Here is a 19,492-nt window from a genome sequence, read left to right as displayed (position 1 = left end):
TTTCCAGATAGTCACGTAAACGTGCACCTTATCGTCGGAATGCACTAATGACTCACTATCAGTTAATTTGGCATGAAGCAGACAAAAACGCTTTTAGTTTTATTTACAGGTACGAACATTTTTTACACCCGACACATGTCACGGTACTCGATCTCGAGTGCTCGGTACTCGAGTTCAATTTAACCCCGTCGCAGCATTTTTTTTTTCATGCTTGTAAATATTTATAATAGGTGCAAACAGATGTTGCGCATCGTTTGATAAAACAAGGGATCGAATTGGACCCCGTGAGAAAAATACTAAGCGAAGTGAAAACGCGGAGTGAAATCGGCAGTTTGATTGATATGTGCAAATTCATTCAATAATTACGTTTTAGAAAGGTAAACCGGAAAAAAAACAACGTGGTACCGTGTGAAATACTCGATCGCCGAAACGGCGACGTGCAGGAACTATTCTGTTGTCGGGCAGGAATGCTAAAATGGACAGGTGTTATAATTTGAATTTGTAATTGTGGTTATCGACAATCTACGTAAATTTGGCTGTTACGCAAATGGTACCATTAATTTAAACACGTAATTGTACGGGTTTTGCAAAGATGATTGCTGATATATGTCATATTTTAATGGATATTTTGTATGAATTACGATAACAATCTAATCTATGCAAAACTGACCGTCATCTTAATAGTTGTTTTTGTTTATTGAAAAAATGTTTCAAGTTTACTAAGAATTATGGTGAATTTGATAAATATTGTACTATTAATATCTCTACGATAATGTAATTATTATATTATACTATCAATATACGCTATCAACAAAAATGTGTAATTAATAATTTATTAAATGTAATCTTAATGCTTTTTGTTGAAAGTACTTAACAATTGCAAGAAATTAAATATATAAAATGTTTTGAATTTGTTAAATATTTTTGTTTTCATTTAATTTCATCACTGATTATATTAAATAATTTTTGGAAAGCATTTACTAATCTTAAAAACTATCCATGAATAGAAAAGGAGAATAACAACTTAATAATGTGAAAAAAAAATAAAAGCACAAAATTCTTCGAATTTCAACGTAGCTTTAGAAGATCTTTCTCTTCACTGATTTTACAAATCTTAACTGTACAACAATACAAAAGAAGAGTAATAATTTAATAATTTGTAGAAAAAAACACCACAAAATCCTTCGAATTTCAACGCAGCTTTTGGATATCTTCCACTTCATTGATTTTAAAAATCTTAAAAATTATCCATGAATAAAAAAAAGGGATAACAATTTAATATTTTGTAGCAAAAAAGCACAAAATTCTTCAAATTTCAACGCAGCTTTTGAAGATTTTTCTCTTCATTGATTTTACAAATCTTAACAACTATACAAGAATAGAAAAGAAGAGTAACAATTTAATAATTTAAAAAAATAAAAGGACAAAATTCTTCAAGTTTCAACACAGCTTTACAAGATCTTGCTCTTCATTGATTTCAAAAATCTCAACTATACAAGAACACAAAAGAAGAGTAACAAGCAACAAGAAATTAAATATATAAAATGATTTGAATTGGAAAACATTTTAGTTTTTACTTAATTTCATTACATTATCATAGATTATATTAAATAATTTTTGGAAAGCATTTACAAATTTTAACAACTATCCAAGAACAAAAAAGAGTAAGAATTTAACAATTTGTAGAAAATAAAAGCACAAAATTCTTCGAATTTCAACGCAGCTTTAGAAGATCCTTCTCTTTATTGATTTTACATATAAAAATACAAAATAAGAGTAACAACGTAATAATTTGTAGAAAAAAACAGCACAAAATTCTTTGAACTTCAACGCAGCTCTTGGAGATTTTCCTCTTCAATGATTTTAAAAATCTCAAAAAACTATCCATGAATAGAAAAGAAGAATAACAATTTAATAATTTATAGCAAAAAAAGCACAAAATTCTTCAAATTTCAACGCAGCTTTTGAATCTTTCTCTTCATTGATTTTACAAATATTAACTACTATACAAAAATAGAAAAGAAAAGCAATTAGTTCTAAATCTTACCATAAATAATCAATAATGCAGAATTTTTACAAGACTGCACATAAAAAAATTAGTATATTCAAGTTAAGGTGGTTAGATAACCTTGGAAAAGCCGGACCACCAATCTAATCATAAACTCTACTTCAAATAATCAATGTTGAGTACTTTAAATTTATCTATCTGAAGCTTTAAAAAAGTTAATTTTTTAATGTCAGTTCTTATATTTTGTGACTTCTTGAGGTAGTACCTATGAAATTTTATAAAACACTCTACTTTTTTCTTAATTCAATCCCACTATCTTAAACTTAATTAGATAACTTTGAGAGTCCCAATCCTAAACTATTTTTCAAACAATTGGCAATACAGAATTTTACGAGATGGAACACAAATTGTAACAAAAATTTATTATGTTAGAGTCAAGATGGAGTTTTATCAACGTTTAGTATTTTAAATTTATCTATCTGAAGCTTTAAAAGACAACTCAGTTAATGTCATTTCTTATATTTTGACACTTCACGAGGTAGTACCTATGAAATTTAATAAAACACTCTTTATTTTTGTCTTAATTCCATCTCACTGTCTTATACTGAATTAAATAACTTTGAGAAAGTCCCATTAATAATCTAATCATAAAATCTATTTCAAATAATTGGCATATAGAATGTTTAAGTACTTTAAATTTATCTGTCTGAAGCTTTAAAAGACAACTCAGTTAATTTTTTAAAGTCAGTTCTTATATTTTGTAACTTTATGAGGTAGTACCTATGAAATTTTATAAAACACTCCCTACTTTTGTCTTAATTCAATTTCACTGTCTTATACTGAATTAGATAACTTTGAGAAAGTTCTATCATCAATTTAATCCTAAACTCTATTTTAAATAATTAACAATACAGAATTTCATGAGGTGGAACACAAATTGTAACAAAAAAATTATTATCTTGAAAGCAAGATGGTGTTTTATCAATTTATAATACTTTAAATTTATCTATCTGAAATTTTAAAACACAACTCAGTACAGCAGATGGTGTTTTATCAATTTAAATTTATCTATCTGAAGCTTTAAAAGACAACTCAGTTAATTTTTAATATTTTGTGACTTCATTAGGTAGTACTTAACTTATACTGAATTACGATATTTTTAGGAAAGCCCCACCACCAATCTAATCCTAAAGTACACTTCAAATAATCAGCAATACATAATTTTACGAGATACAAGGATACATACATGTATTATTATAAATTTATCTATCTGAAGTTTTAAAATATAACTCAGTTAATTTTTTAAAGTCACACCTTATATTCTGTGACTTCATTAGGTAATACTTATGAAACCTCATAAACATTTTAGACTACACTTTAAATAATCAGCAATACATAATTTTACGAGATTTAACAGACAATTCTAGTAAAAAAATTATTATATTAAAGTTAAGATAGTGTTTTATCAATTTGTAGTACTTTTATCTATATAAAACTGTAAAACACAACTTAATAAATTTTCTAATGTCAATTCTTATATTTTGTGACTTCATGTGGTAGTACTTATGAAAGCCCATAAAACACTTTCTTGTTTTGTCTTAATTACACCCATTAACTTATATAGAATTAGATAATTTTGGGAGAGCCCCACTAACTATCTAATTCTAAACGGTACTTCAGATAATCGGCAAAGCTAATATCTAAAACCTTTGTTATTGTACTTTCAAAGTTATCTTGACCACTTATCGCATCAAGTAATTGTTTATTTTCTCGAATTTCCATAGTTCTGCAATTAAAATGTCCACGAGTAGGTAGTACCATTAAACAAAGCCTTTGATGTAAACCTCATGCATATTTCAAATAGTACGTATTTAAATTCGCTCTTTACGTGCCTTCAATTTTATTATTTTTCCTGCACACCGCCGAAATAGACACGAATATTTATCGGCCGTCTATTTCGAGTGCGTTTTCCGAGAACCGTATATTTAGAACGGCCGTGTCTTCCTTAAATGTCGGAACAAAGGAGGAAAAACCGATTGTTGAATGGAAACGGCGTGGGTGAAACGCGTAGGTACCCCCATTCAGGAGCTGGTTACTACGGTGCCGGCAAGAAAATCGTACCTTTCTGTTAAGGAAGACCCTCCTCATGTTGACGTTGGGCTGCACCTGTTGCATGTTTATATGATTAACCACCATCGTTAATCGCACAGAAAATCACACAACTACACAAAATCACATAACAAACGCGCGTTCGTGAACTGTCGCAGGAAAAAATTTCGATGCCGATCGAGTGGACGTGTGAGTATGGCGACGAGAATCGGAACGGTACTATTGCTGAAGTGGCTTCGAGTGTGTGTATATTAAGCTCCCCACCCAACTGGGTTTAAAAGCTGTCTCAGGAAACACGCCTGCTGGATGCCGTTTCGTCCGTAAGCTTTTGATCGTGCGCAATCGGAACTGGTTCTATTATTTGGATGATACCGGTCAATGCGAATTATCCTGCTGTTTGTTCTTTTAAATTGTTGCATGGTTTTATGTCATATGTGAAATCTTTTGAAATTTTATGAAATAATAATTTTTTCAAACATGATACTTGTTTAACAAGTTCTTTATATAATAATGTTAGATTGCGCTTCTTTTGTAAATACAAAAAGGGTTCAGCTTCTTTAGGACAAGGGTAAGACTGCATGTCACATTAGAAACTTGGTAAATATTTTCTTCAATATTTTCTTAATTGATTGATTATTTCCATGAATAAAAGTTATTTTAAAGAAAGTTATGTTATTTTAAAGTTAAATGTTAAAAACATAAATTACCTTTTTCCTTCCCTAGTGTAGTTTTCGTTAATGATAAAACAACATATTTATTAATTGAATATTTGTTTTACTTGTTAAAATAACATTAAAAATATAAAATTTGTTTTTAAGTTATTCAAATAATGAAGTCTTTAACAAAAAAAAAAGTTGTATATGAATCATTGTTTAATTAAATATATATTATTAAATTCATGCATTATAAAATGGTAATAAATCATAATTATATTTAATTTATAAGAAAAATAAAAGTTCTTGTGATAAATTAGTAAGATGACAAATTAAGAATAATGTATGTGAAAAAAACAATTTATTATCTAATTAATAATTATTTCCATACGATGTGCAACAATTTTTTTATAGACTAGTTTAAAAAATGACAAGATAAAAAAAAATAATATTAATAAAATATTTAAATATTTTTTATTTTCGAAACAATAAATAAAAAATTATAGACAAGCATAAAATGAAAAATTTCGAAATAAACAATTCAATTGACAAAATTAATATATTTTATATACATGACAAGACTACAACGTATAAATTACACGTTTTAAAATATCAAAAAAATATATTTATTTTGTGGCTTTTGAAACAAGACGTTTACTTTGTCATTTGAGCAACCCACGTTTCAAAATTTGCATTGGTCACATAAAATTAATGTTTAGAATTGTTCGGTGTTGATTTACAGTTGTAGTTTTATATTTCCAGTTGCATAATTTGTTTTATTTAATTTTTTTGTGTAATATTTGTTTAATATAATTTACATTACAGTTTATAAAACGTGTCGATTTTTATGAAATAAAATAATGATAAGAATTATTTGATTATATTGTTTGACGACGAATAAATAAATATTTATTCCACTTGTAAAAAAAATATTGAATAGATAAACTGGTTCTAGTTAAACTAATTTTAGATCAATTTTGTTTATTTTTTAAATCAATTGAGATATCGGGATGTTCTCTGGTAATCTTTGATAATTTAAAAAAATAAGATTAAAAAATCTTTTGTAATTTATTATGTAGTATATGAAATTTAAAAAAAAAACAATTTTTTTATATACTAATTGTTTTACTATACAACTGTTTTACACATATCAATCTATTGTCCAAATTATTGGCAGATTGTACAGCTAGTTCTATGTTTCACCAATTTATTGGCCAAGTTACAATTGGCTAACTGACTGTAATTCACAGATCAATAAATTGTAAAAAGCAAAATTGTTAATTTAGTATAAGTGTATACTTGTAAACAATTTTTTTATAAGTTGGTAGTATCGAAAGTTATTAAAAAGTTACTAGAAAATTGAGAGAAAATAAAATCAAATAAAAATTGGACAATTTTCGTATTAAAGTAGAAATAAAATGAAGATTTCAAAATTGGAAAATAAAGTGGAATTTTTAAAAAACATTTCAATTTATTGTATTGTCCAATTTATTAGCAAAATATAGAACTTAAATACATCAATAATATGTATATATTAGTAAACATATTTTGTTTGTTAGATGGTAGTATCAAAAGGTACCATAAAATTGTTAAAAAATCTATTTAAAATTGATCAATTTATATATTACGAAAAGAAATAAATTGAAGGCTTCAAGATTGGACATTTATAAATTAGTTGTTTTACACATTTCAATTAATTTCATTTATTGCCAAAATATAGAACTTGGAAAAGTAGAAATTGGGTGATTGACTGTAGTACACAAATCTGTAAGTTGATGTTACCAAAAATTATAAAAATATTATTAAATAATTTGTAAATCAAAATTGGAACCAATTAAATATTAGTCCATTTCTGTACAAGTAGAAATTAATTGGTCACAAAATTGATCATTAAATTGTCCAATTTATTGGCAAACTATACATCTGCTCCTGTGCTTCACCAATTTATTGGAATACACAGATCATTAAATTGAAGGTCATAAAATTGGACAATAAATTGGTGTGTGTAAAACAGCTAAATGAATGTTACAGCTATTATAACATTCATTGTTTGTATATGAAAAATATCTCATGATATAAAATATATAATTATACAATGGAATGTAAAAAGAAAACACTATAATTAACAATAAAATCCACACAGTAACAATAAAAACTAATATTCAATTATATTTTCAATACAAATTCTTGTGCAACCATAAAAGCTAATTTTATTGTGTTTCCTTATTAATATAATCCTGTCGTTATTTTCTGTTCCAAAAACAAGTGTATTCCCACGACAATTTCAAATGAATATTTAATTATTGATACAATATGTGTGTCGGATATTTTTTGAGTAATTCAAAGTAACGCAAATTGGCAAACATTATCGAAACTAGATAAAACAAGTGCATTTTATGTTTGCCAGGTGCATTTCGTAATGTTTATGTCACGTTAAATATAACCCTATACTAAAATTATATTTAAATACAGTGATATAATAAACTCTATAGAGAATGAAAATAACATTTATAACCTTTCATGCGAAATTACCGAAACGTTCGAACTAACCTGTTTTAATAAATTAATGATCGGACTGTAATTTACGGACAATTTACATAAAGTATGACAAACGAATGTGTTATTTGATACTGTAATGACTTAACAACCTTAGTAAATTTATAATACCACGTTTATTTGTTTACAATTAAGATCGTCCTTCGAAATTATTGTTACAATGGAGTAAGATTTAATTGTTGGTAACGTATATTTTTGAGTGACTTTACAACATTGGAACAATGAGTCAAACAAAAGATATCAGCTAAAACCGGTCACCCACCATAAAACGAGCACTTATGAATGGAATGACACATTTCATAAATCTCCAGGAAAGATTTAGAGACATGAAAAAATTGGCTTGTTCCTCGCGACAACGAAATTATTTCAAACTTGATTCATTCAATTACAGAAGGGATTTCGGTGAGTCAAGCGTATGCAAATCATCTCTCGCACATAATTGAATCAATACTGCGAGTGTGTCATGTGCTATTCCCCGAAGAATCATTGCACTGATTATTTATTATGTTTATTGAAGGAAAATCGTAATTTCCATTTACGCTGGGATTTACAAGTTCACGTTTTAAATATTTAGTTTCAAAGGTTGGGGAAGTGGTAGTTCTTTGTGTTGCAGGATGTTTGTGTAAGAAAATGTGACGATGAGCCTAGAAAAATGTTAATTTATCCAAAGCTCCTTTTAAGGTGTGACGATTACCTTGTCACAATTGCGTAAAGTGTTCAATAGGATTACATAGTTACATGGGAAATGGATGACTTTCTAATTAATTCATCTGCAACTGTTTATTACTATGTTTTTGACATATTTTATTTGGGGACTTGTTATTACTTGAATGCTTGAGGTTCTGATAAACTTGCTGGCATTTCTTAAAATGTGTTAATTAATCGAACATGTTGGAATTTTTTTCTCGGAAACTTCTTTAATGTTATTTGTTGTCAAATCGTAAAAAATATTGTTATGTATGGGTTTATTGAATTTCTGAATTTTATTTGGTTGAAAATAATGTTTAATTATTGAGTTTGTGACTTCTTAAAGTTTTATTATTAATCGGAAACAGACCCGACTTATTAATAGACTTCTTCTAAATTTCATTTACTATGAAAATGTCTAAAATAATTTTCAATTATAAAGCTTGTGACACATTTTATTTGGGAAACTTCTTGAAATGTGTTTATTTATAGAAAATACGCTTGAATTTATATCATTCATGCAGAAACTTCTGATGATTTTTAGTTACTGTCACACTATAAAAATAAGTTTTAATTATTATTGGGTGTGTGACACATTTTATTTTGAAAACTTCTTATATAGCAATATGGTTATTTATCGGAAACATGCTTGAATATTATGTTTGAAGAAATTTCTGAATTTAATTTACAATAAACTATAAAATTATTTAATTGTTGTTGATACAGTTTATTTTAAACACTTATTCTTATAAAATTTCCTGTACACAATAACAATTTTTAATTATTGTAATTTTGATATATTTTATTTTAAAACTTCTTAAAATGAGCTTAACAACAGAAAAATATTTGAATTTCATTAGAAAATAATTCTTAATTAAAACTTGTACAAACTGTGTAAAAATAATAAATTAATAGTTAATTATTGTGTTTTTGACATATTTAAATTTGAAAATTTCTTAAAATGTGTTTATAGATAAATCTATAAAAAAAAACAATTTTTAATTGTTATTTATAGATTGTGAGAATTTATATTATATTTGCAGAAACTTCTCCTGAATTTTGCTTACGATAAACTAAAATTAAAATTATTTAAATGTTGTTGACACAGTTTATTTTGAGCATTTATAAATTAAAAGAAACTTTTGAATTCTTTAAGAATTTCTGTATACAAAAGCAATTTTTAATTATTGTAATTTTGACACATTTTATTCTAAAAATTCTTAAAATGTGTTTAATAATAGAAATATATTTGAATTGAATTTGTTAGAAACTTCTTCATTTTATTAGCAGTTTAACCAAAGAAAATAATTTTTAATTAAAACTTATATAAATTGTATAAAAATATTAATAATAATACTTTATTTACGGAATTTCCATTTAAATAACAATTTGAACAATAAATACTTACAAAATACAAATCACATCAAATCAATATCACAAAAAATCATACACCTATACATAGTAATTTAATAGTTTACGTTCTTAACATATTTAATTTTAAAAATTTCTCGAAATGTGTTTATTAATTGATAATATATTTGAATTTATATTACAGTTGCAGAAACTTCTCCTGAATTTTACTTGTTACACATAAAACTATAAAAAACAATTTTTAATTGTTATTTATAGCACATTTTATTCTTAAAACTTTTTATAATGTGCTTATAAAAGGGAAACATGCTTAAATTTATATTATATTTAGAGAAACTTCTCCTAAATTTTATTTATTATAAACTATAAAATTATTTGACTGTTGTTGACACAGTTTACTTTGAACACTTATTAAAATGTCTTTATTAATTAAAATAAACTTGAATTTTTATAGGAATTTCTGTATACAAAAACTATTTTTAATTATTGTAATTTTGACACGTTTTATTGTAAAACTTTTTACTAGAATTGTATTTGATAGAAACTTCTCAATTTTATTAACAATTTAACAACAAAAAATAATTTTAAATTAAACTTAAAATACTGTATAAAAATACTAATTTAATAGTTAATGTTTTTGACATATTTAATTTTAATTTTTTATTAATTGATAATATATTTGAATTTATATTGCACTTGCAGAAACTTCTCCCGAATTTTATTTATTACACTTATACAAAACTTTAAAAAACCATTTTTAATTGTTAATTGCGACACATTTTATTTTGAAAACTTCTTATAATGTGCTTATTAATGGGAAACATGCTTGAATTTATATTATATTTTCACTGTTCCTGAATTTTATTTACTATAAACTATAAAATTATTTAATTGTTATTGACACAGTTTACTTTGAACACTTGTTAAAATTTTAAAAATTAAAATGAGTTTAATAATAGAAAAATATTTGAATTCCAAAATAATTTTTAATTAAAACTTGTACAAACTGTGAAAAAATAGTAAATTAATAGTTAATTATTCTGTTTTCGACATATTTAAATTTGAAAATTTCTTAAAATGTGTTTTTTATTATAGATAAATCTATAAAAAACAATTTTTAATTGTTATTTGTGATACATTGTGTGAATTTATATATTTGAATTTATATTACACTTGCAGAAACTTCTCCTGAATTTTACTTATTACACATACAACTATAAAAAACAATTTTTATTTTTGACACATTTTATTTTGAAAACTTCTTATAAATATGCTTATAAACGGGAAACATGCTTGAATTTATATTATATTTGCAGAAACTTCTCCTGAATTTTATTTACCACGTTTTTATTAATTAAAAAAAACTTTTGAATTTTTATAAGAATTTCTGTACACAAAAACAATTTTTAATTATAATAATTTGGACACATTTAATTTTAAAAATTCTTAAAATGAGTTTAATAATAAAAAAATATTTGAATTTCACTAGAAATGTATTTGATAGAAACTTTTCAATTTTATTAGCAATTAAATAACAGCAAAATAATATAATATAAACTGTATAAAAATAGTAATTTAATATTTAACGTTTTGGACATGTTTAATTTTAAAAATTTCTTAAAATGTATTTATTAATTGAAACTATATTTGGAGAAACTTCTCCTGAATTTTACTTATTATACATAAAACAATAAAAAACAATTTTTAATTGTGAAAACTTCTTAAAATATATTTATTGATTGAAGACATATTTGAATTTGTATCATACTTTTATTTTAATTTTTTATATTAAAAACTTAAATGAATTGAATGAACTTATTATTATTAAACTTTCAAAATTGTACATACATTGTTGACACATTTTATATTGTTTATTAATTGAAAAATTAAAACAAAGTTTTAATTATCAAGGTTTAAACTTTTTATACGGAAACCTTTATAATTAATATAATAAAATTATGAAGTCATAATTTATCCTCCAAATGCAACTAAACGTGCAGGAAAAAAAAGTTGTCCCATTTCAATTTGTCTCCATTATCTAAATTCATTGACGTCTAATTAAAATGCGACGTAAGAAATTCCGCCACATCAAATGTCAAATCTATCATCATTAATCGACGCTACAGTACATTAATTTATAATCCGCATGATGCAAAATCTGGACTGCCGGTTTACAATCAATTTTTTTACATGACCGGAAACATGGACGCCAATAATTCATCAATCATAAGTTTGCGTGGGCAGTAAATTGCTTATTAGCTTATAACTCACCTTTTGTTTATCACCTTCACGAAACATACTAATTAATTTCCAATATTTGTATTATTTTCGGTAGAATCAAGGTTTCGGCTGGTGAAAAAAGAGAGTTACGAATAAAAACCACATCCTTTATTATTACATACGAAAGTGGCAGGCAGGGTGATGCAAGTGGTTTTTCAAATGAACTGGCAGCATCTATTTACGTCCGGAACAACTTGGTTTGGCCCGACACCAATTTCCGATTACCTATTTTAATTAAGCGACGCCGTCGCGACGCTATGTTTTATTTACTCCACTTCTGCGAGCCGAAAACAGAAACGAATTCAATTAATCGGCGTGTTTAATGAGTTTTTATTGGAGATTATGAGCGTAAATTATTCGTTGCCGGTTAATTGACGTCCAAGATGTCGATTCGCACGTGGGCAGCGGAAATATTGCACCTAGTGGAACGAGAATCTGGTTGCGACATTGGTCATGGTGTGGGCCGAGTGCAGACGTCGAGACTGGGACGTTTGGTGTTTTTTTCTCGGTTTTAGGTGGTGAGGAAAATGTGTTTTATGGTACAGATTCGGGGCAAAATACACATAAACATTGTTGACGGGAATCTTGCCTCTAAATCATGCCACACTTGAAATATTAGACAATTTTAGTTTATCAAACGAAAGCCATAAAAACAACATTCACTCGTATTGTATCAAAGCGGCTTATTTAAGGTCGATTACATACAATATTAGTAATTATTGAATATGTCTCGAAACAAATAATTTAGACGTTCCCACGTGCAGACATTGTTAATTAATTTCGTGGTGCCGCGGCTAATTATAGATTTCATGCGTTCCGAATGTGATTGCATTTTGAGAACATAATCTATTATACAGTCGGACAATTAAGAGATTTTACCGACACCCACGTTTCAACCTTAATGACTAAAAATTAATATTCAATCACAGGTGGCAATTCTTACAAATTATTTGCATAAGCCTAAGAAAAAAATAACTAGATTGTTTCCTGTGGAATTGTTTAACATAGTATAATTGTTGCAGGAGAAAAACACCTGACCTATAAAACGTATTTTGATGAGGGTCAATCGTGACACGCACTCGTGTTTTTAATGACAATCCAATGTGTAAGATTTATGTTAATATTCGTCAGTCGGTACTGATAAATGATCTTTGATGTTCAGGCAATTTCATAATGCGACGACCCATTTAAAAATGTTCAGTTGTCAACAAAGTTACGAACCATTTTCGAAACGGAACATATTTTTGGTGTGCTGATTTATTGTACTATTTGATGTTAGTTGCACGCGCTAATGTGTTGTGAAATCAAAGACACGTTTTTGTTTGCAAGTTTGCAGGTTCAAAATTTGGAAAAGGTGCTTGTTCTAATTAACTTTTTTATTATTTGTAAATTCTGTGAGTTCTAAAAAAATAACAGCTGGGAACATTCTAAATAAGTTTAATTGGATATCTTTGATTTGAAAACAGATGCATCTTATTTCACTTTATTGTACCATACTGATATTTACTTAATCATAGTGTTATTGATACATTCTATTTTGAAAACATCGTAAAATGTGTTTATTGACTGTGTTTATAATTACAGTATTTAAGATGCATTTTATTTTGAAAATTTCATAAAATATGTTTATTGAAAAACATCAATTCTTATTAGACTTACAGGAATTATTCAAAAACACTTTCTGAAAATTATTATGTTTATTGATCGACAAACTTTTAAAGTCTTATGAGAATTGCATAAACTATACATAAACAGTTTTTATTTATTGTTTTCTTGACACATTTTATTTTGAAAACTAACTAAAATGTGTTTACTGAGAAAAACGTATTAATTTTTGCTAGACTTGTATAAATTATTTTAAATTGAAAGCTTTTCAAAATATTGATTGAAAAACTTTTAATTTCCAAAAACTGAATAAAAACTGTTTATAATCAATTAAATAATATAAGATAATATGTGTTTATTGATAGAAAAACGTGCTAATTTTTATTAGACTTGTATAAATTGTATTAAAATATTTTATAATTTGAAAGCTTTTCAAAATATTGATTAGAAAACTTTTAATTTCTGGATAAAAAATATTTGTAATTAATTAAATAATATAACTTCAAAAATGTGTTTATTGATAAAAATTTTGGAATTCTCTTCTTTTCTCTGTTTTTAATTAATTGATTTATTTATACATTCTATTTTGAAAATTTGATTGAAAAACTTCTAAATTCTTATCACACTTGCATAAACTGTACATTTTTTATTTATTGTTTTCTTGACACATTTTATTTTGAGAACGACCTATAGTCTGTTTATTCATTGAAAAACTTGTGAATTTTTAATAGGCTTGCATAAATATTTTTTAATTGGATAATTTTTTAAAATTTTGATTAAAAAAACTTTTGATTTCTTACTAAATTTGCATAAACTAAATAGAAACTATTTTTAATTAAAAAATTTGAAAACTTCATAAAATGTGTTTATTGGTGTAAAACTTTTAAGTTGTTTTTTGACTTTCATAAATTGCACAAAAACATTTTTTAATTATTGATTTTTTGACACATTTTGTTTTAAAAACTTCACAAAATACGTTTATTAATTGAAAAACTTTTGATTTGAGTTTTTAATTATAAAATTTAATACACATTTTATGTTAAAAAAAAATAATAAAATGTGTTTATTGAATGAAAAACTTTTGAATTCTTATTAGACAGACTTGAAGAGATAATACAAAACCAACTTTTAATTATATACTTTTTTCTCTACATGACTTTTTTAATATTTTATTATAATTGTTTATTGATAGAAAAAATGTTGATACTTGCAAAAACTGTATATAAAAAGTTTTTATTTATTGTTTTGACACATTTTAATTTTAAAAATTTTTAAAATGTCTTTATTGTGTGAAAAACTTAATTTTTAATATAAACTGATTAAAAAATGTTATTATATCTTTATTTAGTGAGAAACTTTTCAATTTTTATTGGACAGACTTGACAATATTGTACAAAACCAACTTTTAGTAATACTTTTTTGTATACATTATTTTTTTAATATTCTATTATAATTGTTTATTGGTAGAAAAAATATTGATACTTGCAAAAACTGTATATAAAAAAATTATTTATTGTTTTTTGACACATTTTAATTTTAAAAACTTTAAAATGTCTTTATTGTTGAATTCCTAATAGACCTGTATAAACATAAACATATACATAAATACTTAATCTAATAATATAATATAACAGTTTTTCAATTATTTGATTTCCCATATTTTGTCTTAAAAGTTTTTTAAAATGTGTTCATTTGAACTTTTGAATTTGAATTTTAATTGCAATTAAACTGTTCACATCAATTTTGCTTGTGTCAATTGATATATTTCTTAGCAACTTCTATAACAGTCACAAATATTAAACTAAATACTAAAAAATATTATGAAAACGTTTATTTTAGACGTAAACATGATATAAATCTAAGAAAATCATGTACTGATTCAGTTTATTTCACATTATTGTAATATTTATGGCTTTTTCTGAGTAGTTGACTGTACAATTTATCGCTGGACACAAACGGTTATTTACGAACACAGCAAGTGAATCACATGTTCGGAAAAATGTCTTTATTAGTGCAACTTGCATAAAAACTGAAAGTAGCTGAGAAACCGGATGATTCAAATGTTCCCGTGAGGCATATTGTAGGTGTTAATGTCTGATTTTAATAATATCCAAACTTGTATGGTTTATTTTCTTGGGAACATTACGAATTTATGGACGGTGTTGGGGAAAAAAATCACACTAAACACCACTGATTTATGAACCAATTTGCATAACACAAAATACTGACGTGGACGAATTTTTGAACTTTATAAAAGACTATTATAACTAATCACTTCGTTCACTGGCATAATTGATTGACTCAAAAAAGCCATGCACATTAATAACTAACATAAAATAACAAATTTTTTATACAAAATTGATTTATACTAGAAGCGGATTGAGTTTAATACCCGCAGCGAGTCGTGTTGATTTTCAACGCTCAAGAGAATAATTAAACAAGTTTTGACCTATAATTGACTAACCTCGAGAATAATTTATGTTTGTTTAGTATTGGTAATCAGCCTTTGAATCCAGATCTTATTGTTAACGATTTGCAATGACAGAAGGATGATCCAACCAGTCAGTAAATAAAAGAGAAACATTTACAACAATTTATTTATTTAATAAAATAATTTTATGTTTCTCTTTTATTAGGTAGAAGTAAAAATACTCTATTTTTTTACTTTAAAATAAACCAATTTTCTTTAAAACAACTTTTACTCATTATAATAAATAGTTATAAACCAATTTATGGCAAGTGAAAAAAATTCTGACTTCTTGGCACTGAAGAAAATAATAACCTCAGTTATGACCTCCTCTTTTGAATTAAATTGTTTATCAAGTAAAAAACTGAACAATAAATAATAATTACATGGACAAATATCTGTACTATATAGTGGATGAAATAGAACTCCTTATTTAACATCTTGAAGATTCCTTTTCAATGGAAGAAATACAATAATTAAAAACAGTTTATGTACAGCTTTTCCAAGTGTATAAGTACTCAAAGGTTTTTCAATTATTAATAATTGAATAAATGAGTTTAAACTCATTTTAAGAATTTTTCAAAATAAAAAGTGGAGGAAATACAATAATTAAAAACTGCTTATGTACAGTTTTTCTAGGTTTTTAAGTATTTAAAATATTTTCAATTAAAAGTAGTTTCCAAAATAGTGTCCATAGGTATTCTAAAGTTTTTCAATTATTAAACCCATTTTAAGAAGTTTTCAATATACAATGTACAACAAATATAATAATTAAATCTGTTCATGTACATTTTCTCCAAGCCTATAAATACTCAAAAGTTTTTCCATTACTAAACTCATTTTTAGAAGTTTTCAAAATAAAATGTGTAATAAGTATCAGTTAAAAACTGTTTATGTACATTTCTCCAAGTCTATAAGTACTCAAAAGTTTTTCAATTACTAAACCTATTTTAAGAAGTTTTCAAAATAAAATATATAATAAATATAATAATTAAAAACTGTTTATGTACAGTTTCTCCAAGTTTATAAGTACTCAAAAGGCCTTCAATTATTAAACCCATTTTAACAAGTTTTCAATATAAAATGTGTAACAAGTTAAAAACTGTTTATGTACAGTTTCTCCAAATCTATAAGTACTCAAAAGTTTTTAAATTATTAAACCTATTTTTAGAAGTTGTCAAAATAAAATATGTAACAAGTATAACAATTGATAACAGTTTATGTACAGTTTCTCCAAGTCCATAAGTACTCAAAAGTTTTTCAATTATTAAACCCATTTTAACAAGTTTTCAATATAAAATGTGTCATAAGTATAACAATTGAAAACTGTTTATGTACAGTTTCTCCAAGTCCATAAGTACTCAAAAGTTTTTCAATAATTAAACCTATTTTTAAAAGTTTTCAAAATAAAATGTGTAACAAGTATAAGTATTAAAAACTGTTCAGGTACAGTTTCTCCAAGTCTATAAGTACCCAAAAGTTTTTCAATTATTAAATTCATTTTAAGAAGTTTTCAAAATAAGATATGTAAGGAAAACAATAATTGATTAATTAAAAACCTGTTTTGTGCAGTTACTGAAAGTTTAGTAAATAATAAAAAACAAATAAAATGTATATACAACCTAAGAAAAAATGTCAAAACATAATATAAAAATTTACTCAAATAAATCATCAATCAAAAAGGTAACTTCTATCTAATGTAGGAGATATCTAATACCACAGATTACATGTAATCTGTGCTGATACAATCGATAAATTAATCGTTGAATTAAATTTATAAAATAAATATATGTGCGTGAGCATTAACATTTGAATTGTTTATAAGTCACATAAACAGGATACTTAAGTCCTTTTTTCGTTTTGCCACATCATGTCCAGACGTCACCACATAAAAATTACCCCGATTAAAGATCATGTGCCGGTTTCATTCATCGTTTTTAGAAAAATAAACACAGCAACGTAAACACACACGCTGTGACAACATCATGAATGAATAAAATTGTGTAACACACGTTTGCGACTTGCGTAAATTTAACCAATTAAGTAAAATTGAGGAGTAATAAAAATTTTGTGGAAAAATAATCTATTTTAGGTGCACGGTCGCGAATCTGGTGTGACTCATCGAATTTACTATTCCGAAAAAGTGTCGTTCGCATTTAGAATTTTAATAGAGACACACACAATTATTATGCGGCGACACAAATAAAAAGGTAAATCGCCTTTTACGGGGATCGAGTTGTTAAGGTCCGGTTATTTATAACCCGTTCGATATTGATCTTGGTCTAACGCATTTTTACACACACCAAAAAGAAAAAGGTGAAATAAGAAATTGTGGAGATGACTAACGTGCGAGTTATGTTGGGGTATTAAAAGTCCGGCCCTTAAGGCCCGTGAAAGCGGATGGACGTGTGGAATTCTCGTGTGAGTCAGTGCCTGAGAAAAATGTGTGAAATGCAAAGAGAAAACGTATGACTATGAGGATAAAGTTTGGACTAACGTGAAATGTGTACTGTCTGTTTTTTTTATTTTTATGTAGTACTTTAATGTCATTTAATCATAATTTAATGTCAGCAAACTAAAATACAAATTTTTGACTGTCAATTTATTCGATTAAAAACCTAAAAACCAAAGGGATACTTATGTGTAAACATTCATTAGTAATGTTTGATACATTTCTTAAAATAATTATAGTAAAACTCAGATTTAAATAAACAAAATTCCTTAGATAACATTAAAATATAATTTTAGTCATGGTAAATATGTTAAAAAGATAAAATTATAACAAGGTGTTTATTAATATAATAAATTTGAAACAGATTATTACAATATTAAATTATATTGTATTTTAAGGATAACATAAAATAATAAATAAAACATGGCTTATCATGTTTTTTTCTCCAAATAGGCTTCGAACTTGATCAAAGTATAATTAAAAGTTTTCAATTTCATTACGTTAAGTTTTGGACAAATATTAAACAGTATCGAAATTGATCTATTTTCTCCACTGTCCATTAAAAAATCTAAAAATTTTTTATACAAGGTTTCTAAAATAGGTGTTCAATATTTTGGAACAGGTATAAAAGTCCAATAAGAAAGAAAATCTAATAATAAAAAAAAATTCAGTTCATGTTATAAGAATAACAAAAGAGCACGGATGAATCATGGCTCATCATTTTTTTCTGTCCAAATAGGCTTCAAACCTCTTAATCAGTATAACTAAAAGCTTTAAATTTCATTACCAACGTTAAATTTTGGAAAAAAAAAAATTAAACACTGTTGAAATTGGTCGATTTTCTCGACTGTTCATTAAAAAATCTAAAAATTGCATATTTTCAAGGTTTCTAAAATAAGTGTTCAACGTTCAAAAGATCGACCACATCTAATAATGAAGAAAATATAAATAATTTATTATATATATAAATATAAAGTTTTTCCTGAAGTAATTATCAAATATAAAATTTCAAAAATATTTTTTCCCATTTTTTCCTAAACTCCGGTACAACCGTGTTTAATTTTGTTTTTATAATTCTATCATACATTCCCGCAATTCAACTTTTTTCAAATTAATACAGCAGATTCTTGGGTTCTCCTATTTCTTGTCATTTGTTTACGCCACTGATTTTTTTAAAACTATTAAGCCTTTCATATTATTTGCACAATTTAGAAGAAAAAAGATATTCTTGATTAACAGTGATGAACATCCGTTTATGAGATATATCAAATTTAATATTTAAAAATAGTAATTTTCATATAACA

The 19,492-nt window shown here is 25.6% G+C and overlaps 1 protein-coding gene across 7 annotated transcripts in view; it reads right to left on the bottom strand.

Annotated features, from left to right (window-relative positions):
- The window catches only part of LOC109593944 (NAD(+) hydrolase sarm1), a 74,115-nt gene that overhangs the window by 33,088 nt on the left and 21,535 nt on the right, over nucleotides 1–19,492 (bottom strand). For 3 of the 7 annotated variants that reach the window (XM_049968235.1, XM_049968234.1, XM_049968237.1), the window contains exon 1: nucleotides 4,130–4,323. The exons of 2 other annotated variants lie outside the window; for them this stretch is intronic. In XM_049968235.1, coding sequence (XP_049824192.1) covers nucleotides 4,130–4,204 — 75 coding nt within the window. In that variant the 5' untranslated portion in view covers nucleotides 4,205–4,323. Of the gene's footprint in view, nucleotides 1–4,129; nucleotides 4,326–19,492 lie in introns of those variants that run through there. 2 more of the 7 variants (XR_007548235.1, XM_049968241.1) reach the window with 1 other exon arrangement.

Source organism: Aethina tumida, chromosome 5 (assembly GCF_024364675.1).
Source record: "Aethina tumida isolate Nest 87 chromosome 5, icAetTumi1.1, whole genome shotgun sequence".
In the NCBI taxonomy this organism is placed as follows: domain Eukaryota; kingdom Metazoa; phylum Arthropoda; class Insecta; order Coleoptera; family Nitidulidae; genus Aethina; species Aethina tumida.
The sequence above is the reverse complement of the archived record's forward strand: the minus strand, read 5'-3'. Positions and strand labels throughout refer to the sequence as shown.